The sequence below is a fragment of the Pyxicephalus adspersus genome, chromosome 6, assembly GCF_032062135.1.
Source record: "Pyxicephalus adspersus chromosome 6, UCB_Pads_2.0, whole genome shotgun sequence".
Classification (NCBI taxonomy): domain Eukaryota; kingdom Metazoa; phylum Chordata; class Amphibia; order Anura; family Pyxicephalidae; genus Pyxicephalus; species Pyxicephalus adspersus.
In genome coordinates, this window is record NC_092863.1 from 99,465,243 (window position 1) to 99,488,278 (window position 23,036).

General features: G+C 38.9%; 1 protein-coding gene across 2 annotated transcripts in view; it reads right to left on the minus strand.

Annotated features, from left to right (window-relative positions):
- DYM (dymeclin) overlaps positions 1–23,036 on the minus strand; it is a 213,763-nt gene that overhangs the window by 30,008 nt on the left and 160,719 nt on the right. For both annotated transcript variants that reach the window (XM_072416728.1, XM_072416729.1), the window contains 2 exons: positions 17,794–17,976; positions 8,027–8,140 (listed from right to left, as the gene is read on the minus strand). In XM_072416728.1, coding sequence (XP_072272829.1) covers positions 8,027–8,140; positions 17,794–17,976 — 297 coding nt within the window. The remainder of the gene's footprint in view (positions 1–8,026; positions 8,141–17,793; positions 17,977–23,036) is intronic.

Sequence of the window (23,036 nt, forward strand, 5' to 3'; positions counted from 1 at the left end):
TACAACTGATTGAGTTCACAAGTATGTCTAAATGAAAGAAACAAAAGGCGGCTTTTTTGTGGCAACACTCAGGTCAAAGTGCTTTAATTAAAAAAGTGGATTTCTGACTAAACATAGTTCATCTATGCTTCAAACAAATAATTTAGTGAAGTGATACAACATAATGTCAAACCAAACCAACTTTATCCCAACCCGTTTCTGAGATTATGACATCAATTATGTAACAAAGGAAAAAAGGAAAGAAACGTATATAAACAAACAGAGATAATATATAAATAAATGGTGCAATAAGGTAAGGTATACCACGTATGATAGCAGGTTGATATGGTAATTTTGTACATATGAATCAATTGTTTTGAGTATATATTAACACATAATTTAATAGCTGCAATTGCTTTATGAAATAGTGATTGTGTTATTATTTTGGATGTTGGATGTTCGGCGATCAAGACTGAATGGAAGCCCAGAGCCTCCTGAGATATCTACGTCACACATGCTGTGAGGCTCTTGGCTGTTACTTCTGTACATTCCCAATCTGAGGCATGGGCAGATAGGGCATTTTCCCTCATGGAGTGGAAAGAGATGCCGATCTAATGCATGCGCTTTTTGTCCCCCTTTACAGCGAGCTACATCACCTGATCTCGTATCTGCACAGTGCAAGAACGGGTGACGTAGCAAAGAAGGTCAAAGATGGTGGCACCCAGCGCTTCCGCCCCAGGATGAAGAATAATTCCAGGACAGTGCTGGACCTGATTGAGGAAAGCTCCAATGCGATTAAAAGTAAGTGTGATTTTTTTTGTTTTTCGGTTTAGTTCCGCTTTAAGTGCCAAAGATAGGAAAGTCAAAGCCTTAGTAACAAATTGAAACTCGGAAGAGGCTTTTCTGGCTCAGATCATTAGAAGAATGCAAATTGTGGTGACTGAATTCTCATTTGCAAAGTTTAAAATAGTATACGACTTTTTTATATTTCAAAATGAAGTAAATAAATCCCATTTACCTACCAGTATGTTTTTAGAATGTTGGGGAAACCAAAAATATACCATTAAAAAAAATCCATGCAAACACATACAGATAATATCCTGGGACCCTAGTCCTGGCACCATTCACCTTATCTATAAGCCCTAATTGTAGCATGCTCCCATGTTCACCCCTTTTGGGATATATTTAAAACGTATAAACATAGGAATACGAAAATGTATTTTCTTCTTTTCCTAATCATCACAGGTTATATTATCTTGTTCCCAGTTATTGATAACATTCAAACAGGGAAACTAAAGCTAAGTACAAACATTAGATTTGTGTCTTTCACGATCCTTTCCAACGACAAAAGACTGAAAGATAAATGAACGAGTGTTGTACCTACAGCACCATTCTGCTCTATGGAAAGGGGAGAACGATGGAGCAGCACCCCACACTGTGCTCTCTCCCCTTCACTTGAATTGGGGTCATTCGTTTGGCGGATCCATGAAAGACGTGGGATTGCCGGCGTACACACATCATATTCTCATCCGATATCAGCCAAGAATCATCTGACGTGTGTAGCCTAAGACAACACAACATGTGAAATTTGTTGTCACTTCAATAAGATTATATTTAAACTCTGCACCACGTTTTTTGAAAAACCAACAAATTATTACTGAAAATGGCTTTTGAATGGCTCCTACCTCTAGATGTTAAGCTGTTAAATAATATCACCACCAGACAGATGTCTTAAAAAACGTCATCACATCTTGGTGGTGCCATCTATGTAAACACAAAGTTGGTGTGGTTTAAAAAGTTGAGAACTTGTCAGAGATGCTGACACATACTTTTATCTGCCATTTGGAACACATACTTTTTTCTTCTATACAAATTGCTGTCTATGGAGGTCTTAATACGGCTTTCTGTTGGTGGTGGCACAGATGGAATTTGATATCATATAGTAAATCAGTATGAAAAGCAGAAACTGACGATGCTTTTCTGTAGCTGTGTTTACACACTGTCTTATATACAGGGTGTCAGGAACACATTTAAAATTTCTTTTACCTCAAGCCAGGTATAAGTGTTAAAAATGAAAGCATGTTTTTGGGACTTGTCTGGTGCTGCTAACCAATAACTCTGTAGCAAAAATCTTTACTATAGTACAATTACACTGATAAACCGCAACATTAAAACTACCATCCTAATATTGCATATGTTCCCCTTATGCCACCAAAGTGGCTCTGACCCAATGGGTCTGATTTAATAAAGCTCTTTAAGGCTGCAGAGGATACACTTTCATCAGTGAAGCTGGGTGATGGATCTGGTCCAGCATTCAAAACATTTGCATAGCAAACGACTTTGAAGAAAGCCATTTCAGGTTTGCTGGATCACCCAGCTTCACTGAAGAGGGTATATCCTTCTCCAGCCTTGGAGAGCTTTTATAAATCAGGCCCAATGTGTCATGGATTCCAAAAAAAACTCTGAAGGTGTCCTTCAGTATCTGGCATAAAGACATAGGCAATTATCTTGCATCCTGCTGCCATTTTCCCTAAGGAAATGATACTCGATTGTAAGCTCTTCGGGGCAGGGTCCTCTCCTCTTGTATCACTGTCTGTATGTGTCTGTCATTTGCAACCCCTATTTAATGTATAGCGCTGCGTAATATGTTGGCGCTATATAAATCCTGTTTAATAATAATAATTTTAATAATAATAATAATACTCATGCACTTGGCTATCTAATTGATTAAAAAAAATCATCAGATGTATTAATATTCAGATAATATTCATCTGATAACTTTCTTCTGTTGATCCATGTTCCAGTTCTGATGCTCGCATACCCAACGTTTGGCATCCTTAGCAATGGACAGGAGTCAGAGAAGGGCATGGAAGCCACCAATTTTCTAGGAAGGCTTGTGTGTAATTTTAGTGATGTGGTTGAGGCTTTGGTTTTAGTGACCTCCAGGTCAAATATTCCTGTGCAACCAAAATTTTAATAATACTTTCAATACTAATAATATTATTAATATACAGTCTTTATATAGCGCAGACATATTACACAGTGCTGTACAAAGTCCATAGTCATGTCACTAACTGTCCCACAAAGGAGCTCACAATCTAATGTCCCTACCATAGTCATATGTTATTAATACAGTCTAAGGACAAGCCAATTAACCTAACTGCATGCTTTTTGGATTGTGAGAAGAAACCCAGTACCTGGAGCAAACCCACCCAAACACAGGAAGAACCTGCAAACTCCATGCAGATAGTGCCCTGGACGAGATTCAAACCAGGGACCCAGCGCTGCAAAGGCCAGAGTGCTAACCACTGAGCCACTGTGCTGCCCCATTTCACTTTAAATGTTTTTTTTTTTAACTGGAAAATGTTTAGCCAGGTTATAAAAAATACAACTAAATTGTAACTTTAAAAAGAATTAAAAATTGGGGTGACAGATTCCTTAACTGGGCCCCTGGGTGGCCAGGCCAGGATCTGCTCTACCCTGCACTTAAAGCCCTCGACCTAATGTCTTTAATTCTGCAGCAAACGCATGAGCCAAGCAGAAATTTTCCAGTGTCCCAGTTTACAGAGACCTGGCAGCTCCATGCTATAGAGATGTACTGAGGAGGATCAAGTCTTTCTTATGATGAATTAACTGTGCCATGTTTAAGAAAATAAATGGAAATTGCAGCTCTGTTAGAAGATTTTTCCCGGATACGGCGTCAAGAATTAACTAAAATAATCCTGGAACTGNGGTTGAGGAGGGGTTGGCGCTGCTATCTAGTAGGTGAACAGAATTGTGCAACTCCCACAATCTCGTTTATTTATTTAGGAAAATAAAAAAAAAACTATTAGAGAAATTCCTAGTAAACACGATTTCCAAAAAGGCCTCAACTTAAAGCGGACCTATCACCAAAATGTTGACTTTATATAAAAGCGTTGAAAGCTCTTTTATGTAAGGTTAAAATTATCTTCTTCTTTTTTCTCCTCCCCTTCTGCCTTTACTGCCGCAACAGTAAAGACTGAATGGGAGCACTTATACATCACTTATTCCAGGAGGCTTCGGGCTGCTCCTTCTACGCATGCTTTACCTTGGTCATGCACAGAAGAGGCTTTTTCCTGCAATGGATGAAAAGAAGATCTCACATATGTACAGTGAGATACAAGCAAGGCACAGTGACAATTACAGGTAACAGTTTAGGAATGATGGTCACAGTATCCTCGTACAATAGACTAAACACCCATCAACAGGTGAATATTAATACCTAAAGCTGTCCCTACATCTAAGGACTAGTAAGCCGCAAAAAACCCACCATTACAACAGTCAGCCCGCTCTGTGAATACCGATTCTCATCCAATTGTTTTATTTTATTTGTTAATTTCTCAGATGCTCTTTTAGGTAAGTATGACCATAACTGTGTATTTCTTTAATTGTTATATTTAATGGCATCAAATAGTTTGACTTTGATAACTGTCATTTCTTGTTTGGTCTTGGAGTCGAATAAAACAAACCCATAATGAGTGAGAAAAAGCAAACAAATATTTTGCATTTCTTCAGTGATACCAAAGATAATGCAACTAATGATAATAGTGACACTAGTAATACTTCACTTAACCGTGAGCTGATCAATGAATCAGAGTCTCCACTGTCCTCGTCAGGCATCATTAGGAAGATTAACTTTTTAACAAATATATTTAACCTTCTAAATAAATTCATATTAATGGTCTGCGGGATTTAAAATTATGAATTCAGTGGTCTGTGGGGTCCTAGGTAATACTGCACAATAAATCCCAATAGGCTCTGTCCTACAGCTGAAGACACTAGCAGCCCAACCTGATAGAAGTCAACTGACCTTTAAATAAAATGTGAATGTCCTTTAGCCTAGAAATTTTCTTCACATTTGTATTTTTGGGGTATAGTCCTGAAATGTACTACTTTTCCAAACATTATTGCAAAATGTATATGCTTGCAATAAAAAAAAAGCTGTCATACTAAGTAAAGATAAAAAAGCAGAACAAGAAATAAGTTCATTAAAAAAAGAAAATAAAAAGAACGAGCCAGCACCTGATAATGGCATCCCAAGGATTGCGGCCCCTATCTAACCACTCTTTGGAGAGTCCAGATAACGCCAAGTCTCCGCTTCTCTGACACTCTGAATACTTCCAACTGCTGATAGCAAAACAAGAGAGGGACTGAGAGAGACGCCTCATTTCCATACCGCCATTACAAAAAAATTTACTGAGCAGGTCACCAGAGTTCAGTACGCAATGGTCGCCTGGCCGTCTATGCTTTCAGTTATTGGGGAAGCTATAGTTAAGGAGGGCGTGTGTGTGGCTTCCATGGTATATTTACAAAATAATGGTTGCTTCAGTAGTTATGACTGATTCTAAAATTCTACTTACCTTCTTCCATCTCGCCAACTTCATCATGAGCAATGCAGGACCAGTGGCCATGTATTTTTCTGCAGTGTATGCACAGACATTAAGACTTACATCTTGGACTGAGAGTGAAGGCTGAATTTCTAGCTGCCATGGTACAGACAAATGAGGTGATTAGTCCTTTAGTTTATTTTTCCCTGGCCCCCTTTAAGCAATAAACACTTACAAATGGGGAAAGGATCATCTACATATATATTTTATCATACTGGAGCTCAGCTTTTTATGTCCGATTTTAATCAAAAGTTTTTTTTCACTCTGTGGGCAAGGGTTGAAGAGAAATGTTTAAGAGGAAACCTGGCATTGCCAACCACTTAGCATGCCTTGTTGGTGACCAGCTTTAAAGAGAACCTGTCACTTTTTGTATTCACAGTCCACCCCGACTTTTTTTTTTAGATTCACCTCCCTTTTGCTCCACCTTTAGTTTTTAGAATCCTTTGCTGAATTGTACTGGAGCTTACATAGATTTCAGGCCTGGTTGCTGATTTCTATGTCTGAATACTTCAACATAAGTGGTGGTTGCATGCTCCTCCATACCTGGAAACTATGAGTATATCGCAACTGTTGTAATGGTAAGCACTGGGGGAAGAGAAGGGAAAAGGAGCAATTGTGGGTCAAAGTAACAGATTATGTAAACAATTTACTGGAAGATGTACAGCAATTCGTAGGTGGATCTTATATTTGACCTTTTTTACTCGTAGGAAAAAAAGTAATAGGTTTTTGGTATCAGCTTGAGTTAAAAAGATGCCAGAATGGACAAATGACAGATGACAGAAGGATTTAGGTGGACAGAGCCTTTAACTCTCCTGTTCCTGATGACGGGACATCACATAAGCACTTGTATATTGTTGGTAATTAGTGAGAAGCTTTACTTATTACAAGCTCACAGCACGTTCCTGGATGGAATGATAAAGAGCCTATTCTTGTCCGTACATTGTCAGGTTGCTGTAAAAGTCGAGTTATGTGCAGCCTCCATTAAGAACAAAGACATACTTTGACAAATACCACACTGGCCTCTTAAACGTTCTCCATTAAACAAGCCGGTGCATGCAGCGTTCCGACAAGAATATCCGCAGTTGTTGCTCCTAACCTGGGACTGAAGTCACAATGTGAGCTGCTCTAAGATAAAATAAACGACTGTGTGGAAAGTGAAGAAATATTAATAACAGACAAAATAGTATACCCAATTTATGGTGAGGGGGGGCAACCAACAGAACTAATGCTCATTAGCCCTTATTAATGAAGAAATGCAAATAATGGTCCAAGAGTAATGAATAAAGATAGCTGGGCAAGAAACAACGAGAAAACAAAAATGGTGAAAATAATTCAACTCTGTGTAGTGTACAAGACAACAATATCGCCAAAGGCAATGTATGATCAACAAAATTTCTCCTGTTAGTAGAGATGGCTCCTATAATGGCATTACAGTTACAGAAGAGGTTGATCTCAGATTTTTCAAGTGTTCAGCCCAGGTGACCACATACACAATGTAACTGTTTAGTACGTGACGTTCACACTAATGAAAATATTAGTGGTTGGTTGGTTTAGTTGTTCAAAAATTGTTTTTGCCAAGAACAATTGGTTATATTCAAAGTCAGTTAGCTAAAAACTAAGTGTCATTTTAGTGCAAAATCTCCCCTTTTACCCACATTTTTTTTTTCTTTTACCTTGTTCATGTAGCAAGAAATCGCTTTTATTGGTCCTGGTGGCATTATTACCGGGGATTGGTGGCTGCTGGGATCATAGTCCTCAGAGTTATGTAGACACTAAAAGGCTGTATTTCCCCATCCCCATAACTAGGTCTCCACTGAGCCTATTCCCCACACAAAGGTCCTGATTTATTTAAGCTCTCCAAGACTGAAGAATATGGGACTATCATAGGTGAACCTGGGTGATATAGCAAACCTGAAATGGATTTCTAAAAATGATTTGCTATTAGTATTTTTTTTAGTGTTTTTTCCAGGTTTGATGGATCACTAGTAGCCTCCACAGAAATCTTTTTACGCTGGGTGGGAAGAAGTTGTAGGCGGGTGGCAGCCTCTGTATGTGACCCAACTTTTCTGTAACCACCCAAAAACAGTTGGGTGGTTACTGAAAAGTTCCGGGTGGTGTGCCTGGCTAAAAGAGGCTCGTTAAAACACTGGATCACATATGATAGTTTATCTTCTGTAGCCTTGGGGAACTTTAATATATCAGGTCGATCATGTGTTGGCAGGCTCTTGGGAGTCAAAGACGCAGCATAGTTTTCGCTGGCAAGATGTCAAAAAATACATATGTCGTGGGTTAGAGAGGAGCAGGCTGGTGATAGGTGGTGTTCTGTAGTTTATTAGCCAGGACTGCTTGAGATTTTAGTTTATCAAAACCACTTTGTTATCAATTCAGCAGAAAGTCAGGGCATGCAGAATTTATGGAAATTGACACAAGAATAAAACATGATGAAATGTTTATGTATTGAAGACATGTATGAAATTAGTTTTTTGACCAGATATAGAATTTAAATAGAAGAAGGTGGAATGCATCACTCAATATGTTGATGATTATTTCTATTAAGTCTGAGCTTGCAAATATACCACACTGCCGTGTAATGAAACCAGTAAAATTATAAGGGAATTTTGTAACGTTTCCACACTTACTCTGAGTCTGTCTTTAGGCAGTGCCACGCCTCCTTGCTTGATGACCTCCAGGACTCGTTCTACTGACAGATCCGTTCCAGCCTGCTCCAATCGTGAGCTGAAGAAGCTGATAACCTAAAAGAGAAATAAAAGTGTTAGAACCATGACCTCTGCACACCATCACTGCTCACCCTCCAGGTCCTTCAACCATGGAAACACAAAGAGTGAAAAGAACCCTGTTAGGAGATATTAGCATCAGTGTTTTTCCAGCTTCATTTAGCTGGGTGCACCACCCGGCACTTTTCAGTGATCGCCCAGCTGTTTTTGGGTGGTTACTTAATGATGGATCACAATACACAGGCTGCCACTTACAGCTTCTTCCCAACCAGCTTAGTTCTGGGGAAAATACTGGAGGCATTTAGAGAATAAACAAAACAAAAAAAATTGGGATCAGGCAGGGCTTTATTGCAGAAAGAGACAGGTGGTGTTCCTTCTGTATTCTTACCTGCCTTATCACTGTCCCAGGTGTCAAAATTTACTGAGTGGTAATCTCAGCTTTCCCTATAGTGTCCGGGACTAAATGAACTCCTGTGGGTCTGTGCAGAAGTTAGGTTATCCCGGTCCGGCCAATCAAGATTATCAAAAAAGAAGGAAGATAGGTGAGTATCTACTGGGTTTAGTTTTGCTTTAATGTGTAAAGTCTCTCATTTAGAATGAATTATTTTGTCTTGTTGGATCCAATGTAAGTGAAACTTTAAGGCTAGTTCATGCCACCAGCGCTGGGCTGCACTGGTTAAGGAAAGTGCATGGTTAGAAAAATACTATTGTACTCAATAGTGCCCATTCAGACCAATTTATTGTGTTGGCGTGCAGTTTGAAGGACAAGTTATTATTAATATCATCCAGTATTTATATAGCGCCAACACATTACACAGCACTGTATGTCATTATTACAGTCTAAGGACAATTTTTTTGAGTGAAGCCAATTAACATAACTGCATGCTTTTTGAATTGTGAGGAAACCCAGTACCTGGGTCACCCAGCTTCACTGAAGAAGGTGTATCCTCTCCAGCCTTGGAGAGCTTTCCTAAATCAGGCCCAATGTCTTATGGATGCCAAAAAACCTCTGAAGGTGTCCTATAGTATCTGGCATTAAGACATAGGCAATTATCTTGCATCCTGCTGCCATTTTTCTCTAAGGAAATTGATGCTCCTGTACCCGGCTTAAAAAAAAAATCATTGTATGTATTCATTTTCAGATAATGTTCATCAGATGACCTTCTTCTGTTGATCCAAGTTTTAATTCTGATGTTCATGTACCCAATGTTGGCATCTTTTGGTTTTAGGGACCTCCAGGTGAAGTATTACTGCACAACCAAAACTTTAATAAAAGGTTTTAATACTATCAGAATTTATTATTATTAATATTATTATACACAGCCGACATATTACGCAGCGCTGTATAAAGTCAATAGACTGTATAAAGTCGATGTCACTAACTGTCCCACAAAGGAGCTCACAATCTAATGTCCCTACCATGGTCATATGTTATTAATACAGTCTAAGGTCAATTTTTTGGGGAAGCCAATTAACTTAACTGAATGTTTTTTGAATATAGGAAAAAAATGGAGTACCCAGGGGAAACCCATGCAAACAGAAGGAGAACCTGCAAACTCCATGCAGATAGTGTCCTGTCCGAGATTCGAACTTGGGACCTAGCGCTGCAAAGGCCAAAGCACTAGCTACTGAGCCATTGTGGTGTCCAAGTTATATTTTATTGCAGAACATTTCATAGAAAATAGAAAAATAGATGTGAAAAAGAAAAAGCCCAGTACAATGTATGTTAAAAAAGCACTGTGGCACAATGTGTTGTAAAATTGCATGATAGCGTATGTGTTAGTTGGTGTGTTAACAGAAGCTTATTTCCACTGGCCCCTATATCATTACATCACACACAAGGGCAGTGCAAGAACTGCTGAGTGATGTCGGAGACACAGCAAATAAAATCTCTTTCCATTTGGTAATTGTTGGTTTTAGAAGACACTTTAGCAAAGGATTTCCCTACGGTGGCACTCAAGGGTGCAGGCAGCAAAAGAGGCAAATATTCACTGCATATTCACAGAACTATTATGGATGGAACAGGTTGGAAGCAACAAGCATTCCTACACCTTGGCCTACGAAAGGACGTTAATTTTGTACTGTCAGTCTTATGATAGACATCTTTCCAGATTGCATAGCCAGATAAATGTAAATTCTGCTTGGACACTTCTTTGCCCGCATCCTCCTCAATAGACAAGGAATTAGCATAATCCAGTGAGCAGGTATTCGCCCCGGGAAGCATTCATTTTAAAGCAAGCGGCAAAGTGACCTTAGTAATAAATAGAGGCAAGTATCTTAGGAATGGCTGGCCAAAAACTGATGTTGTATTAGAACTTTATTATTTCAGCTATATATTTAGGCATTTGCCTCTGTAACAGCTTTCCATGAATAGAAATTGGACATCTTGACATAAGTGGCCCAGCCCCTTTTAGCTGGGCGCACCACCTGGCACTTTTCAGTATACACCCGGTTGTTTATCGGTGGTTACGTAAGAGTTGGGTCACAATCCAGGGGCTGACACCGACTTACAGCTACTGCCTACCCAGCTGCATGGGTTGAACACTGTGGTCCTTTATGAAGCGAAGACTTTTGCCGTAACATGTACATCTGTTTTGTGATATAAAATAAACACAAACAAACCACTAAGTTTTGACAAGCAAGATGCATTAACTGTTGCAGCTTTAGGCCGACAGGTACAGAGAGAGCTCCGGAGCTGGAAACACACACACAGTACAAGTTATGTTGGACTGTGAAATGGCTCTTTGCACGGCACCTTGCAGTTTACATATCTTGCCGAAAAAACTGCAGCGTCAACAGCCCGGCGGCGCTCAGACCACGGATGTCGTGTAACATTTCAAAGCAGAAGTACAAGGCCGTCCAGACAGGGAGGGTTTCCTCTGCCGCCACCATCAAACTACGGCAGACACGGTCATGTTATAGCAACATCCTCGCTTCGTGGTCTTCAAAATTTTTACATAAAAGCTTACTGAAACATTTCTGAGATTCATGTGTCTGCTGCGGTTTTGAGCAAATGGAATCGCTACTCAACCCACAGATTAGAACTTTGCAAATATAGACGCTGTGTTTTTGATCAAGATCCATTTTTTGCCCCCAGTATACAATTTACCTTATATCTTTCTATATATATTTTTTTTATCCCCAGCAAAATGAAAGTCGATGTGCACAAAAATACAACCGTGCCACCTGTGTGGGTGCCCATGCATGGTACAACCTAGCAATGATGTGGTGGGTGGCACAATGGCCGTTTAATGAGATATACTCAACTATAAGAGATGATGGACCTGTCGGCACTTCTACTGGTTTTTCTTGGTGGGAGCATAAAAAAAAAAAAGCTCAAATACTAACCTAAATTCAATTCTGAGTAATGTCCTGCAATGGGTCCTGAATCATTTTCCTCAGTCATTGAAGGGTAGGAAGTCACTGAGTGCCCATGATGCTATCCGGGTATATGAACACTTCCCAATGATTCCATTAGAAGGGACCTGGAAACTCTAGTACTGGCATAGTGACAACATGAGGAGTGGTGACAAAACTTACTTCTGGAGGAGGCACTGAAGAGTTTCACAGGATAGCAGATTCAGGTGAGTAAAAAAAAGGCTTAGGAATTTCCATAGGGATAGATGAAATCGGGTTGAATGATGGGTGAAGCAAGTCTGTCTTTGTTCTACTGTTTTATTCACCACTCTCACTTGCAACAAACTTACTACTGCAAGAAGGCCAACATGATTTGCTTAGTGTACATGTTGGATAAAAGCTCATTTCTCCCTTACCATGTACAGCCCCAACCTATGTAGCCAGGCATAACCACATCAAAGGTCGTAGCAAAGCCTGCCAGACTATGGTTAGGTACACTGCCAGTGTATTAATTGTAATACTCGTGCCCATCCCAATAGTGGGCACAGTCAACAAAGAACCCCTGTGCAAGAACAGTTTTCGGGTCTTATATTTAACCACTGGGTCAGGTGAAAATATATATTCATTTTGTAAAGGTAGTTTAGACGATACCACAAGCTCTACAATGGTTTATAGTCTGAATCTGGAAATGTAGAAGTATTTTGCATTGTGGTCAAGCAGTAAGTACAAAAGTTGAGTGTTTGTCTGATGGATACCCCTTTGATAGACTGGAATCTCTGTTAGGACATCGGGAAGTTCTAACCTTCCAGGACCACATTGAGTATAAATGTCTCAGGTGCATTGTGTGAATGTACCAATGACATATCTGCATGTGGCTTATCCAGACTATTATTAGTTGTGAAAAATGGTCTTCAAGTGCAAAAATAGGGCTCAGTCAGGTTCTCGGTTTTGCAAGCACATTTACCACAAAAGCTCTCGGGATTATTATTGCTGAAATGTAAGGCTTGTCGGATACACAATCCAAAATGTCTTACTAATACCATTCCCACTGCTACACAAATTACCCTTTCATTGGTTGCAATGCAAGACTTCCAGTTGCTTACAATGAAACACAAGTAAGACTCTCAATAGTCAAGTTCTCATTGCATGTATCTCATTGGCTGTAATGGCAGACTACCTGGACTTTTGCACAGACTGGAGTTTTATTAAAACCTGTAGTTAACAACAACATGATATATGCCACTTAGACATGGAAAACTTCAGTATAATTTTCCTTCAAAGAAAAAACAAGCACAGGAAAGGGAGAAGCAGAACAGAGAGGACAAGGGCCATATTTAGGCTGAGACACACCATACACTAGAGACATGGACTATCTTCCAGTATGTTTGTCTTCCTGCTGCTCGTCTCTGATGGACCTCAAGATACTCTCTAGATCCAGTTCAAAGGAGAGCCGGGTAAGGAATATCCCCCACAAAGCCACAACTGCTCGCATGATACGGCTGCCTCACAGGCCTGTCTGGATTTATTTGGCTTGATGGCAAACATGAACCCAGAGAAATAGGCTTTTCTTTAATTCCCATCAAAGAATCGGAATAACAAGGGGTTCATTTTACTGGCTGCTCTTTTTTTTATATATATTATAAGGTCATATTTACATCTAAAACTGAGATATTTAACCTAAATCTTTATGTTGGCTTTAAGAATAAATGGTATATTATATGTATTCAGGATGAATATACAGAACCTGGATGCTTTTTTTTTTTTTTTTTTTTTTTTTTTTTTTTTTTTTTTTTTTGATGGTGAATATCTCATATGAAGTCTAATTGAAGATGACTTACAATAAAGGGCTTCCTGCAAAGAAGACATGGAAAACATACAGAACCCACTCTTCACCAGCAGGGAAGAAAGAAGGCATGGCAGAATTGACATTTCTGAATGAACCTTCTGGTTCCTCTGCTGTGCTTAGTGGGTTGATATGCCACCTATTATCTTACTATCGTGTTTGTCGTAATGTAGGGGTCGGCAGAAGGAACCACAGCATGCAGTGGGGTACAAGGAAATGCATGTTCCCCGAGGTGCTGGATTTAAGAAGATCTTGAGCTAGCTGTATTTCTTCTTCACTACTGCAGGTAGTCTGCCAAAGAATGGGTAAACATTGCATACTTTCTTTCATATATTTTGCTGCAGCAAGATGCAGAAGGCCTGTAAAGTGATTATGTGAAAGATCCCTTTTAAGTAGCCACATTGTGAAGTAACTGGAACCAAAAAGTCTGCAATTTCGCAGGTGCACATAGAGTGCCATCCAGAAATCTCCACCACTTATAGGTGTTTAGTGAGCAGAAAATATAGGGAGATGATGGATTGACAGGCAAATATTTAGATTTATTCATTAAAGACCTGCAGACAGTTTAAATGAAACGTCATCATTCTTCATGATGGCGCTTATTATTTTTGCCCCAGTTCTGCTAACCTAGCCCATTCTCTGCAACCATGCCTGTGGCATGCAGATTGTCTGGAACCCTACCTGACAATCTTCAGTGTTCTGGCAATGACTGCAGCTATCTATCTGGTTTCCTAACAAATTTATACTCAGACAGGGAACTGGTTGTTTAAAAAAAAAAAACTCAAAAAAATAAAACAGTTTCCGATCATAAAGAAGCTGATGGTTGATGCAGAAGCACTAAAAAAGTACTCAGATGAAGATGCCCAACTGGTCTTGTTACAATATATATATATATATATATATATATATATATATATATATATATATAGGCCAACTCATTTCTCAAGACTTTGAAACCTGCTTGATAAACACCATAAATTTGGCATCCAGAGATTGTCTGGAACCCTACCTGACAATGTTAAGTGTGCTGGCCATTACTGCGGCTTCCTATCCAGTTCTACAGAGCTCTGTCCTGAATGTTGTTTGCCTTGGGGGATGTCTGGACTTAAAAAGTTCAAACCAAAAATTTGGTGATCATAAAAGTGCTAGTCAGCAACATATATACATGACAGGTTGTATGTCTTAAGTTTAGCTTTATAAATCTTCCATTTATGTTGGACATACATTAAAAAATGTATAGCTACATGAAAACCAAACACTTGTACCTCCTTTTTTTAGCTTTATAGTAAGCTAATTTTATTAACCCAAACAGTAACAACTGTAAGGTTTCCTTACGGCCTGTTGATCAGGGTGGTATATATATAACAAGTTATACAAGTAGTTTAGGGACTTTAGCCAGCTTTTCAGTATCAATAAAACACATCTTTATTAATAAATTTCACAACATGATAAAAAACCTTAATGACAGACACTGCAAGAGATATTGCATGGCTATCTTGGTACATACAATCCAAAGTCTCCTGTTTTTATACAAAAATTACAAAGTTGGACTCTGGTGACGCGTTTCATGCAATAGTCCACTTCATAAGACCACATATCATTGATGAATTAGGTTTCTACAATGTGTATACATTTGTCTTAGCAAGTGTCAAGGTGACTCCAAAACTTCATCCAACTTTAAATTAAAATGATCTTCCATATCAGAATTAAAAAAAAGACCTCCTTCTATTACTTCTCTTTAACAGGACCACCCCAAAATGGAATGGAAAAAGACTATATATATATATATATATAAAGCCAACTCGTTTCCCAAGTCTTAGAAACCTCCTTCTTGATTGAAGCCAGCCTCACAGCTGTGGTGTGAAACAATCTGGTATCTTTGTAATAATATCTAAGCATTGGATTATAAACGTCTGGTGGTTGGTGTTTTATAGGAAATCCTGTGTAGCAACTTCACATGAGCAGAGACAGACCAATTTTATCAATTTTACCTGTTATCCAAGCTGCATTATCAAAACCAACCTGTAAGCATAAAAAAATCCATGCACAGGCAAGATGCGTTATAGCCAACGTCTTCCACAGCAATAATAGTTGAAGATCATAGCAGGTAGACTACAAACTTGCTTGTTTATATTCCTTGCTTCAGGGTTTTACCCTGGAAAACCTTTTTAATAGATGATTGACATGAACTAACTATTTTAGGACACATCTCCCCAAACCACTGACATGCCAAGCTGGTTTTTAGCTTAGGAAACATCTGCTGGCAGGCCAGGCTACAGAAGGGATGCCAGGTTTATGATCCTATTGGCATAAGTCTGCTATAGGCCTATGAATGCGGTCAGCAACACTCCCTTGAATACTGTATTTCACAAAAATAACACAAATGTTTACTCACTTTCCTTTTACTCCTTTTTCTATTCAAGGTTAGTCCTTTGGTTTGAAAACAAAATGGGCAATGAAGTAAATGGGAACTTATTTCCATAGTGTTCCCATGTCAAATGTCAAGTTTAGAATTGTTTTCATCTCTGTCCGGCTACATTTATGAAAATGAATTGGTGCTTTGCCCAAGCAGAGCAACAGGTTTACCTTAATGCTTTCTTTCCAGAGTCGGCAGTGGGTGGTTTGTGCTGTATAGATTGGTTCTCTATGAGAAGCTTTCCATTGTGTGTCCAGTGTAGGTGATAGGACGTATAACCGACAGGCTGAATACCTTGGAAGTGGTTCGAACATGGAAGAAGATCAGCGATGGATGACAAACTATTGTTCCCTAACTTATTGTTATTTCCACATTTTAGAGAGTAAAGAACCTAAACAACCATGGTTACCATGCTACCGCTCACATCCTAGCAGTAAACCATCTCTATACAAATGTCAGTGCTGTTCCCCAGTCACCGCCATTTGCATTTTCTACATCATGCCACTGGGTCCCTGCCAATGGGCCATTAAAAATGTTGGCTGCTGACAGCCTGAAACCTAAATGCTCAGATTAAAATTGAAAGACTGCATGCATTCATGCATCCAGCTGCTGCACTGTATACATTTCTGACCTGTTGCATGCCTGCATGGGAGAGGTTCAGGTCATTTAACGAAGAACAAATTCAACATAGTGACATCCAAAGACTTGTGGATTTTTTTTGGAATGGAAGCTGTATTTCATAGGGTACATAGGGTGTATTATGATTAAACACTGCAGTTAAGAAGCGTTCTTAAGTTATAGAGACCGTAATGACAGAGTGATCTACGAACATATGAAACCAAGTGTCTGGAACAAGTTTAAATTGAACAAGTGCAACCGATTTTTATATTATATATGTTTTTTTTATTTTGAAACTTGTAACTTTATTCTAGTGTATAAGTAGGCTTTAAAATCAGTGTGAAATTCAAATAAAATTTCACCTTTTGTATTCAATTTTAAAATAATTGGCTAAGCATGTAAGAAATTACAATGTAGAAAATACAATAGGCAGTTCAAACTTCAATAAAAAATCATCTCTGATGCTGCTGAATGCATACTGACTACTGCTCCATCCAATGTAGATCTTATTTTGAACTCAATGGGCCCGATTTGTAAAAGCTCATCAAGGCTGGAGAGGATACACTTTTCATCAGTGAAGCTGGGTGACCCAGCATACCCGGAATGGATCTGGTCGAGGATTCAAAACATTTGCCAGCAAATAGCAAATTAATTGGAAGAAATTCATTGCAGGTTTGCTGGATCACCCAGCTTCACTGATAAAAGTGTATCTTCTCCAGCCTTGGAGAGCTTAAATAAATCAGGCTCAATGATTCCCAGGACCAACCTACTTTGTTTGAACCCAGGCCATCATAGACACATCCCTGAGGAGTACACATGGCATGGCATGGCATGGCACACCACTGCGCTCTCTCCTCCTTCCTTTACATTATGCTGGCTCGTCGCCCATCGTTTGTAGATCCACCAGGACAGTCGTTCAGACGATGGACGATGAGTCCTGTACACATGCCAGATTCTCGTTCGATATCGGCCCTGAGAGGATTATCAGAGGAGAACCATTGGACGTGTGTACCCAGCCATACAATGCTCTTGAAAAATATTGTGTTCACACACCATTAGTATTAGAGCTACTCTTGCCCGGGAGTAAGGAAGAGAAAAGGAAGGACCTGTAGTGTCACAGGAAGACAAAAAAGTGCAGATCCTTATGGTGTGTACATACCATTGGAAAAAAAAACATTGCATTAAGCTCCCCATGTAATTTCTAACGTTGGCTGACAGGTAAATGGGGGTAATCAGTAAAGTATTCAAAAAGAAGTAATATAAGTGGAATTAAGTTTCGAGCTTTCAAGAAAACCATGACTGGGCAATCAAATTGGGTAATTTAAAGCAGATAAGAAGAAAAAAACAAAACAAGTGAGCAAATCACCTTACAAAGAATGCAGTAAATGATAATATGGGAGATGACTACGCAATCCAATATTGACATCATTTACTTACCATGTCTATATTCTGCATGATGTCCTGGAAAGATGGGTGACTGCGGAACTGCTCAAACAGCTCCCTCTTGTACAATAGGGCATACACCAGGTTAGGGTTGTGGTGAAGAGAATTGGTCAGGCAGGAGTTGATGATTTCCAACATCATACGGATGACTTCTTCTATCACATTCAGGTCTTGTGCCTGCACAAACATTATATAGAAAAGTCAACACAAATATGGAGTATAATATACAGTCTAATACTTTATTATAGAAAAATGACTGATTAAGGTTCAGCAGTACCCCAATACACTGCTTCTGTTTCATATCATGCCACCCACACCCATGTCTACATAGCACGGTGTATGTGACTAACATCAATGTTTGGTGTCACTTCTCTATCCCATTTACAAAATGCAACTTGTGAGCTGTGGATCATCATCATCATCATTAATTATTTCACTGCTTTCAGAAGAACAAAAGTAAGGGGTCCTCTTCCAATAAAGACACCTGTTCTGGTGGGGACTGTCTTGGAGATTTCCTATCGCTTCCTGTTCAATCTCTAGAAGAGGAAGTGAGACATAAACTGACTGGAGTTTTATTCATTTACAACCAAATATTCACTTTAATTGTTACCCACCCTCTCCAAAAACTAAAGTTAAAAAGTTTGAACTTAAAACACATTCTTGCTGAGAATTCTAAGACTGCAGTCCCCCTGCTTAGCCCTAATGTACGGCACTGGCAGGTAATGATTGTAGACTAAGTGCCGAGCCATGTGGCAGGCACAGGAGAGAGATGCAGGAAACAAGCAAGCCGATGACAATGAGATAAAGGTAAAAATCTAAGAATAATGGACTTAGCTAAGAGAGAGCCAAGTGCAACACGACTCTGAAAACAAACAGCAATCAGGGTTTCTGTGCGTGGCACCAGCTAACCTCGCTGCTGGTCTGGCAGGATGGTCAAAGCTGCTCTAAATGAAAGGGTGTCTGTGCTGGAATTCCTGCAATTCTTATGGTTTTACTGTTTGCATAAGTCCGGCTTGTGTACATTATAGCAGGAACCTGCGGATGGAGATTCTCAGCAGATTTACTATGTCTGATGGCACTTATCGGAAGTAAGTCCCCTAAATCTCAGATCCTGACGTTCATGGGTTTTACCAGCCAGTGAATGTGTTCATTTTTAAAAATTCTGCAACCACCAGCAGATAGACAGATGGGTAATGAGAAGTCATGTACAGAACTAGTACAGTGTCTTTTTTAGGACATAGCTAAACTTACGTAATATATTTCTTTCCAATCTGCAGGCAGGAATCCAGCAAATTATAGTCCATCAATAATACCTCAAACCACAGTCAAACATTTCTAAAAATTCTTGTAAAGTTTATCTATAATATAAATGTATTTATGGTGCAGCACCAGTGAAAATCCCAACAAATTTATTTATGGGCCCATTGCTAGGCCAGGGTGCTTTCACATAGGGTGGAGGGGGCTGCAAGTACTGACACCAGGATACAAAGTACATAAAGATGTGATGCCCCAGACAAAGAATGTAATCAATTGCATTATTATTACATAGTATTTATATAGCGCCAACATATTATGCAGCACTGTACAAAGTCCATAGTCACTTCACTAGCTGTCCCTCAAAGGAGCTCACAATCTAATGTCCCTACCATAGTCATATGTCATTACCACAGTCTAAGGCCAATTTTGGGGGGAAGCCAATTAACCTAACTGCATGTTATTGGAATGTGGGAGGAAACCAGAGTACCCGGAGGAAACCCACAAAAACACGGGGAGAACCTGCAAACTCCATACAGATAGTGTGCTGACCAAGATCCAGCGCTGCAAAGGCAAACATGCTAACTACTGAGCCACTGTGCTGCCCGTAGAGAAGCAGATTGTACTTTTTTAATTTAGGATTTTAAATAGTTACATTTTTGCATGGTTTACCAGAAGATCCCTAATTTTGCAAGGCCAAATATTGTATTATAGAATATAATTTAATAAAAATTTAAATATGATTTTTTCATCTTATATAGTTTGCATGTTAATCCTCATGGTATTTTGTTTTAGCAATTAGTTACAGTTAATGTACAAACCAAACCCTAAGTAGATTACTTTTAGCTTGCTCTATATACTTTATATCAGGGATGGGCAAAGTTTTTGGCTCAGGGGCCACAATGAAATTTGACACATTGGGCTGGGCCGGGCCAAGATCAGATGGTTAGAGGGCGTTTGTATGAATGGATAAAATTAAGAGTATATGACCTGTGGGATGCAGTTTGCCCATACCTGCTCTAGATAGAGAGTGTTTATATAAATTAATTTAAATTACGTGTATATGACCCGTGGGATGCAGTTTGCCCATACCTGCTCTTTATTGTAACAAATTGCCTTTATTTTTTTGGCATTTTTGCATCCCAGAGCTGCTGGGATCCCCAAGCTGCCACTATCATCCCCTTCCTGTCTACATACATCACTCCAGCCTCACAAAAACACATCAAAGGTCTTGATCGACAGTGACGGCCATATCCTTGCATTGTGTTCTGTACATATCAGGAAGGGTTTTGTCAATTGTTTAGCCACTGTATTAAAATCAGAACCATTTTTTGTGTTACAATAAATTAATAATTTGATTTAATGGTAAACTTGTAATTGTTATTAGCATCAGATATGAAAAAAGTCGATGGTACTTGCAATCTGTTGCAAGAATAAACGCAAACATAATACAATTGTAATATTGATTGTAAGTACCAATAAAAAAAAAACATCACATTGGACTCTATTTATAAAACAGGAAATTTGACATTCCCTCATGAGAATCCATTTCTATTATTGAAACATATAAATCTGCATGGACTCCCCATTAGGGAAACAATGCAAGCAGTGCAACTTGTTAACCTAAAACAGGAAATGCATAAACATTAAAAAGTACTTTCATGGTAGGATAACTAAAGAAAATAAATTGCAGAATTATAAAAATTAAGAATAATTTTCAAAAATTATGCTAATGCTGAGTTTTAGTAATTGGGTTTACGTTTACTCTCATACTATAAATATTTAAGTTTAAAGAGGAAACTTTTCCAACTTTTTAATATGGGGGAACCCTTAAAATAACTCGCAGGTCTTAGGGAACCCCTGCTTTAATTACCATATCCACAGCTCACAGAATATTTAGTGTGGTGGTCAGTGGGAAGAATGTTTCTTATATTGCTGGCCAATGGGAAGAATGTTATTACAGATAGCCAAAAAAATAATTGGTGTCAGTTAAACTAACCTGAGAGGTACAAATTGCTCATGGAACCCCAAGTAACCTCTGGAGGAACCCTGAAACTGCCATAGAGGGTCATTATAACTGTAAAGTGCTATGAACGTCAATACCCCTACCCAAATTCATTTAATTACTACCAATTACAGGAAATGAAAGGTCCAGAGCAGCCAAGGTGTAGACTTTAACTTACCATTCCTGTATGAGGTATGTGTTTGATATATGAATCTCTGACTGTGATCACTATGTAGTATTCTCCCCAGAAATGTTTAAGCCAGATGGGCAGAAATTGTAGATGGGTGGCGGCCCCTGTATTATGACCCAACTCTTTAGTAACTACCCAAAATGAGCCGGGTGGTTGCTGAAAAGTGCCGGGTGGTGCACCCAACTAAAAGGGGCTAAGGAGAACACTACCATGTGTGCATGGTGACAGCAAGTGTGTACGTACCATAAATGTTACATTAATTGTGATCACTATGGGTGCATGGTGACACCAAGTGTGTACGTACCATAAATGTTACATTGACTGTGATCACTATGGGTCCATGGTGACACCAAGTGTGTACATACCATGTTACATTGATTGTGATCACTATGGGTGCATGGTTACACCAAGTGTGTACGTACCATAAATGTTACATTGACTGTGATCACTATGGGTGCATGGTGACACCAAGTGTGTACATTTTAAAACTTTACGTTGAGGATACCAGTTTTTTTTTTTTTTGTTTTGTTTCATAGAAACTTTCTAAATGTCAGTGAGAAAATACTGCCTGAAGGTCTCCTAGAAGCTTTGATTACATGTGAATAGAGCTAGCTGATCTCAGCCTCCTATTATACACAATGTGTTTGGTTGTGGGGGTTAAACCTCCTTGCAGGGCACAGCTAATATTGGCGGACTATATGGGAGGTCCACCCACCCGGATGAATAGCATAGTTCTCCATCAGAAACCCGACACTAACCCCTCTGTGCCGGAGACTAAATGAATACTTTAGGTGACTGACAGTTGAAGAATGCTGCAATTACACAATGGCATGCGAGTTAAACATCAGGGTTGGGCACTGCACAGCGTGCACAGGGGAGAAGTGCCTACAGGTACACATATTGCAACATTCCCAGCCACACTTTAAGGTCTATGTGCACGAGAGATTTTCAGCTGCCTCCTACGAGTCAGACTTTCCCACGCTAGACATGCCACAAACATAATTTTTGATCAAAGAAAATGCGGATTTAATCAAATATGAAAAAAAAAATCAATTTATGATTGGACTTATGAATAATATTTTGGGCAGGATGCTGAAGGGCAGGGCATGGTTTTGTCAATTGGTTAACCATTGTAATAAAATCAAAACTATTTATGTGTTAGAATTATATTATGTATATTATAATATGATATTTCATTCAGATTTAATAGAAAAAGTTTAATTGTTATTGGCATCAGATAACAAAAGAGTGGATGGTAGATTGACTACTTGCAAAAGCTTGCAAAAATATGTAAATGTAATACAATAGTATTGTAATAGTAATGTATATAGTAGTATAGTAATGTAAACATAATACAATCATAATATTAATTGTAAATACCATAGAAAAAAAACACATAGGGTTCTATTTATAAAACAGGAAATAAGACATTCCTCTCATGAAAATGAAACTGCCATAGACCTGGAAGATTCCCACGAGGGAATGTTTGTGGAAATGGCATACCAGGTGAATGCCTGGTGTTACGGTTTTATGAAGAGAAGGAGTGGGGGGTTAATACACAAGGAAGCTAATTTGTGCCCTAGGGTTAGTAGAAATCCCCAGTGCCCAATCTATTGCCCATGTGTCTCTTAGTACTTATGTGGTCATTGGGCACCACAAGTCAGTGTTTTTTCTGCTCCAGTGTGTATTCGGAGTAAGTGATGCAAAAATAAAATTACTTTGGCCAGGTAAATGGTTTGGTTTTATTTTTTAATACTGAATCTTGTAGAGATGACTGCTGCAAGAAAT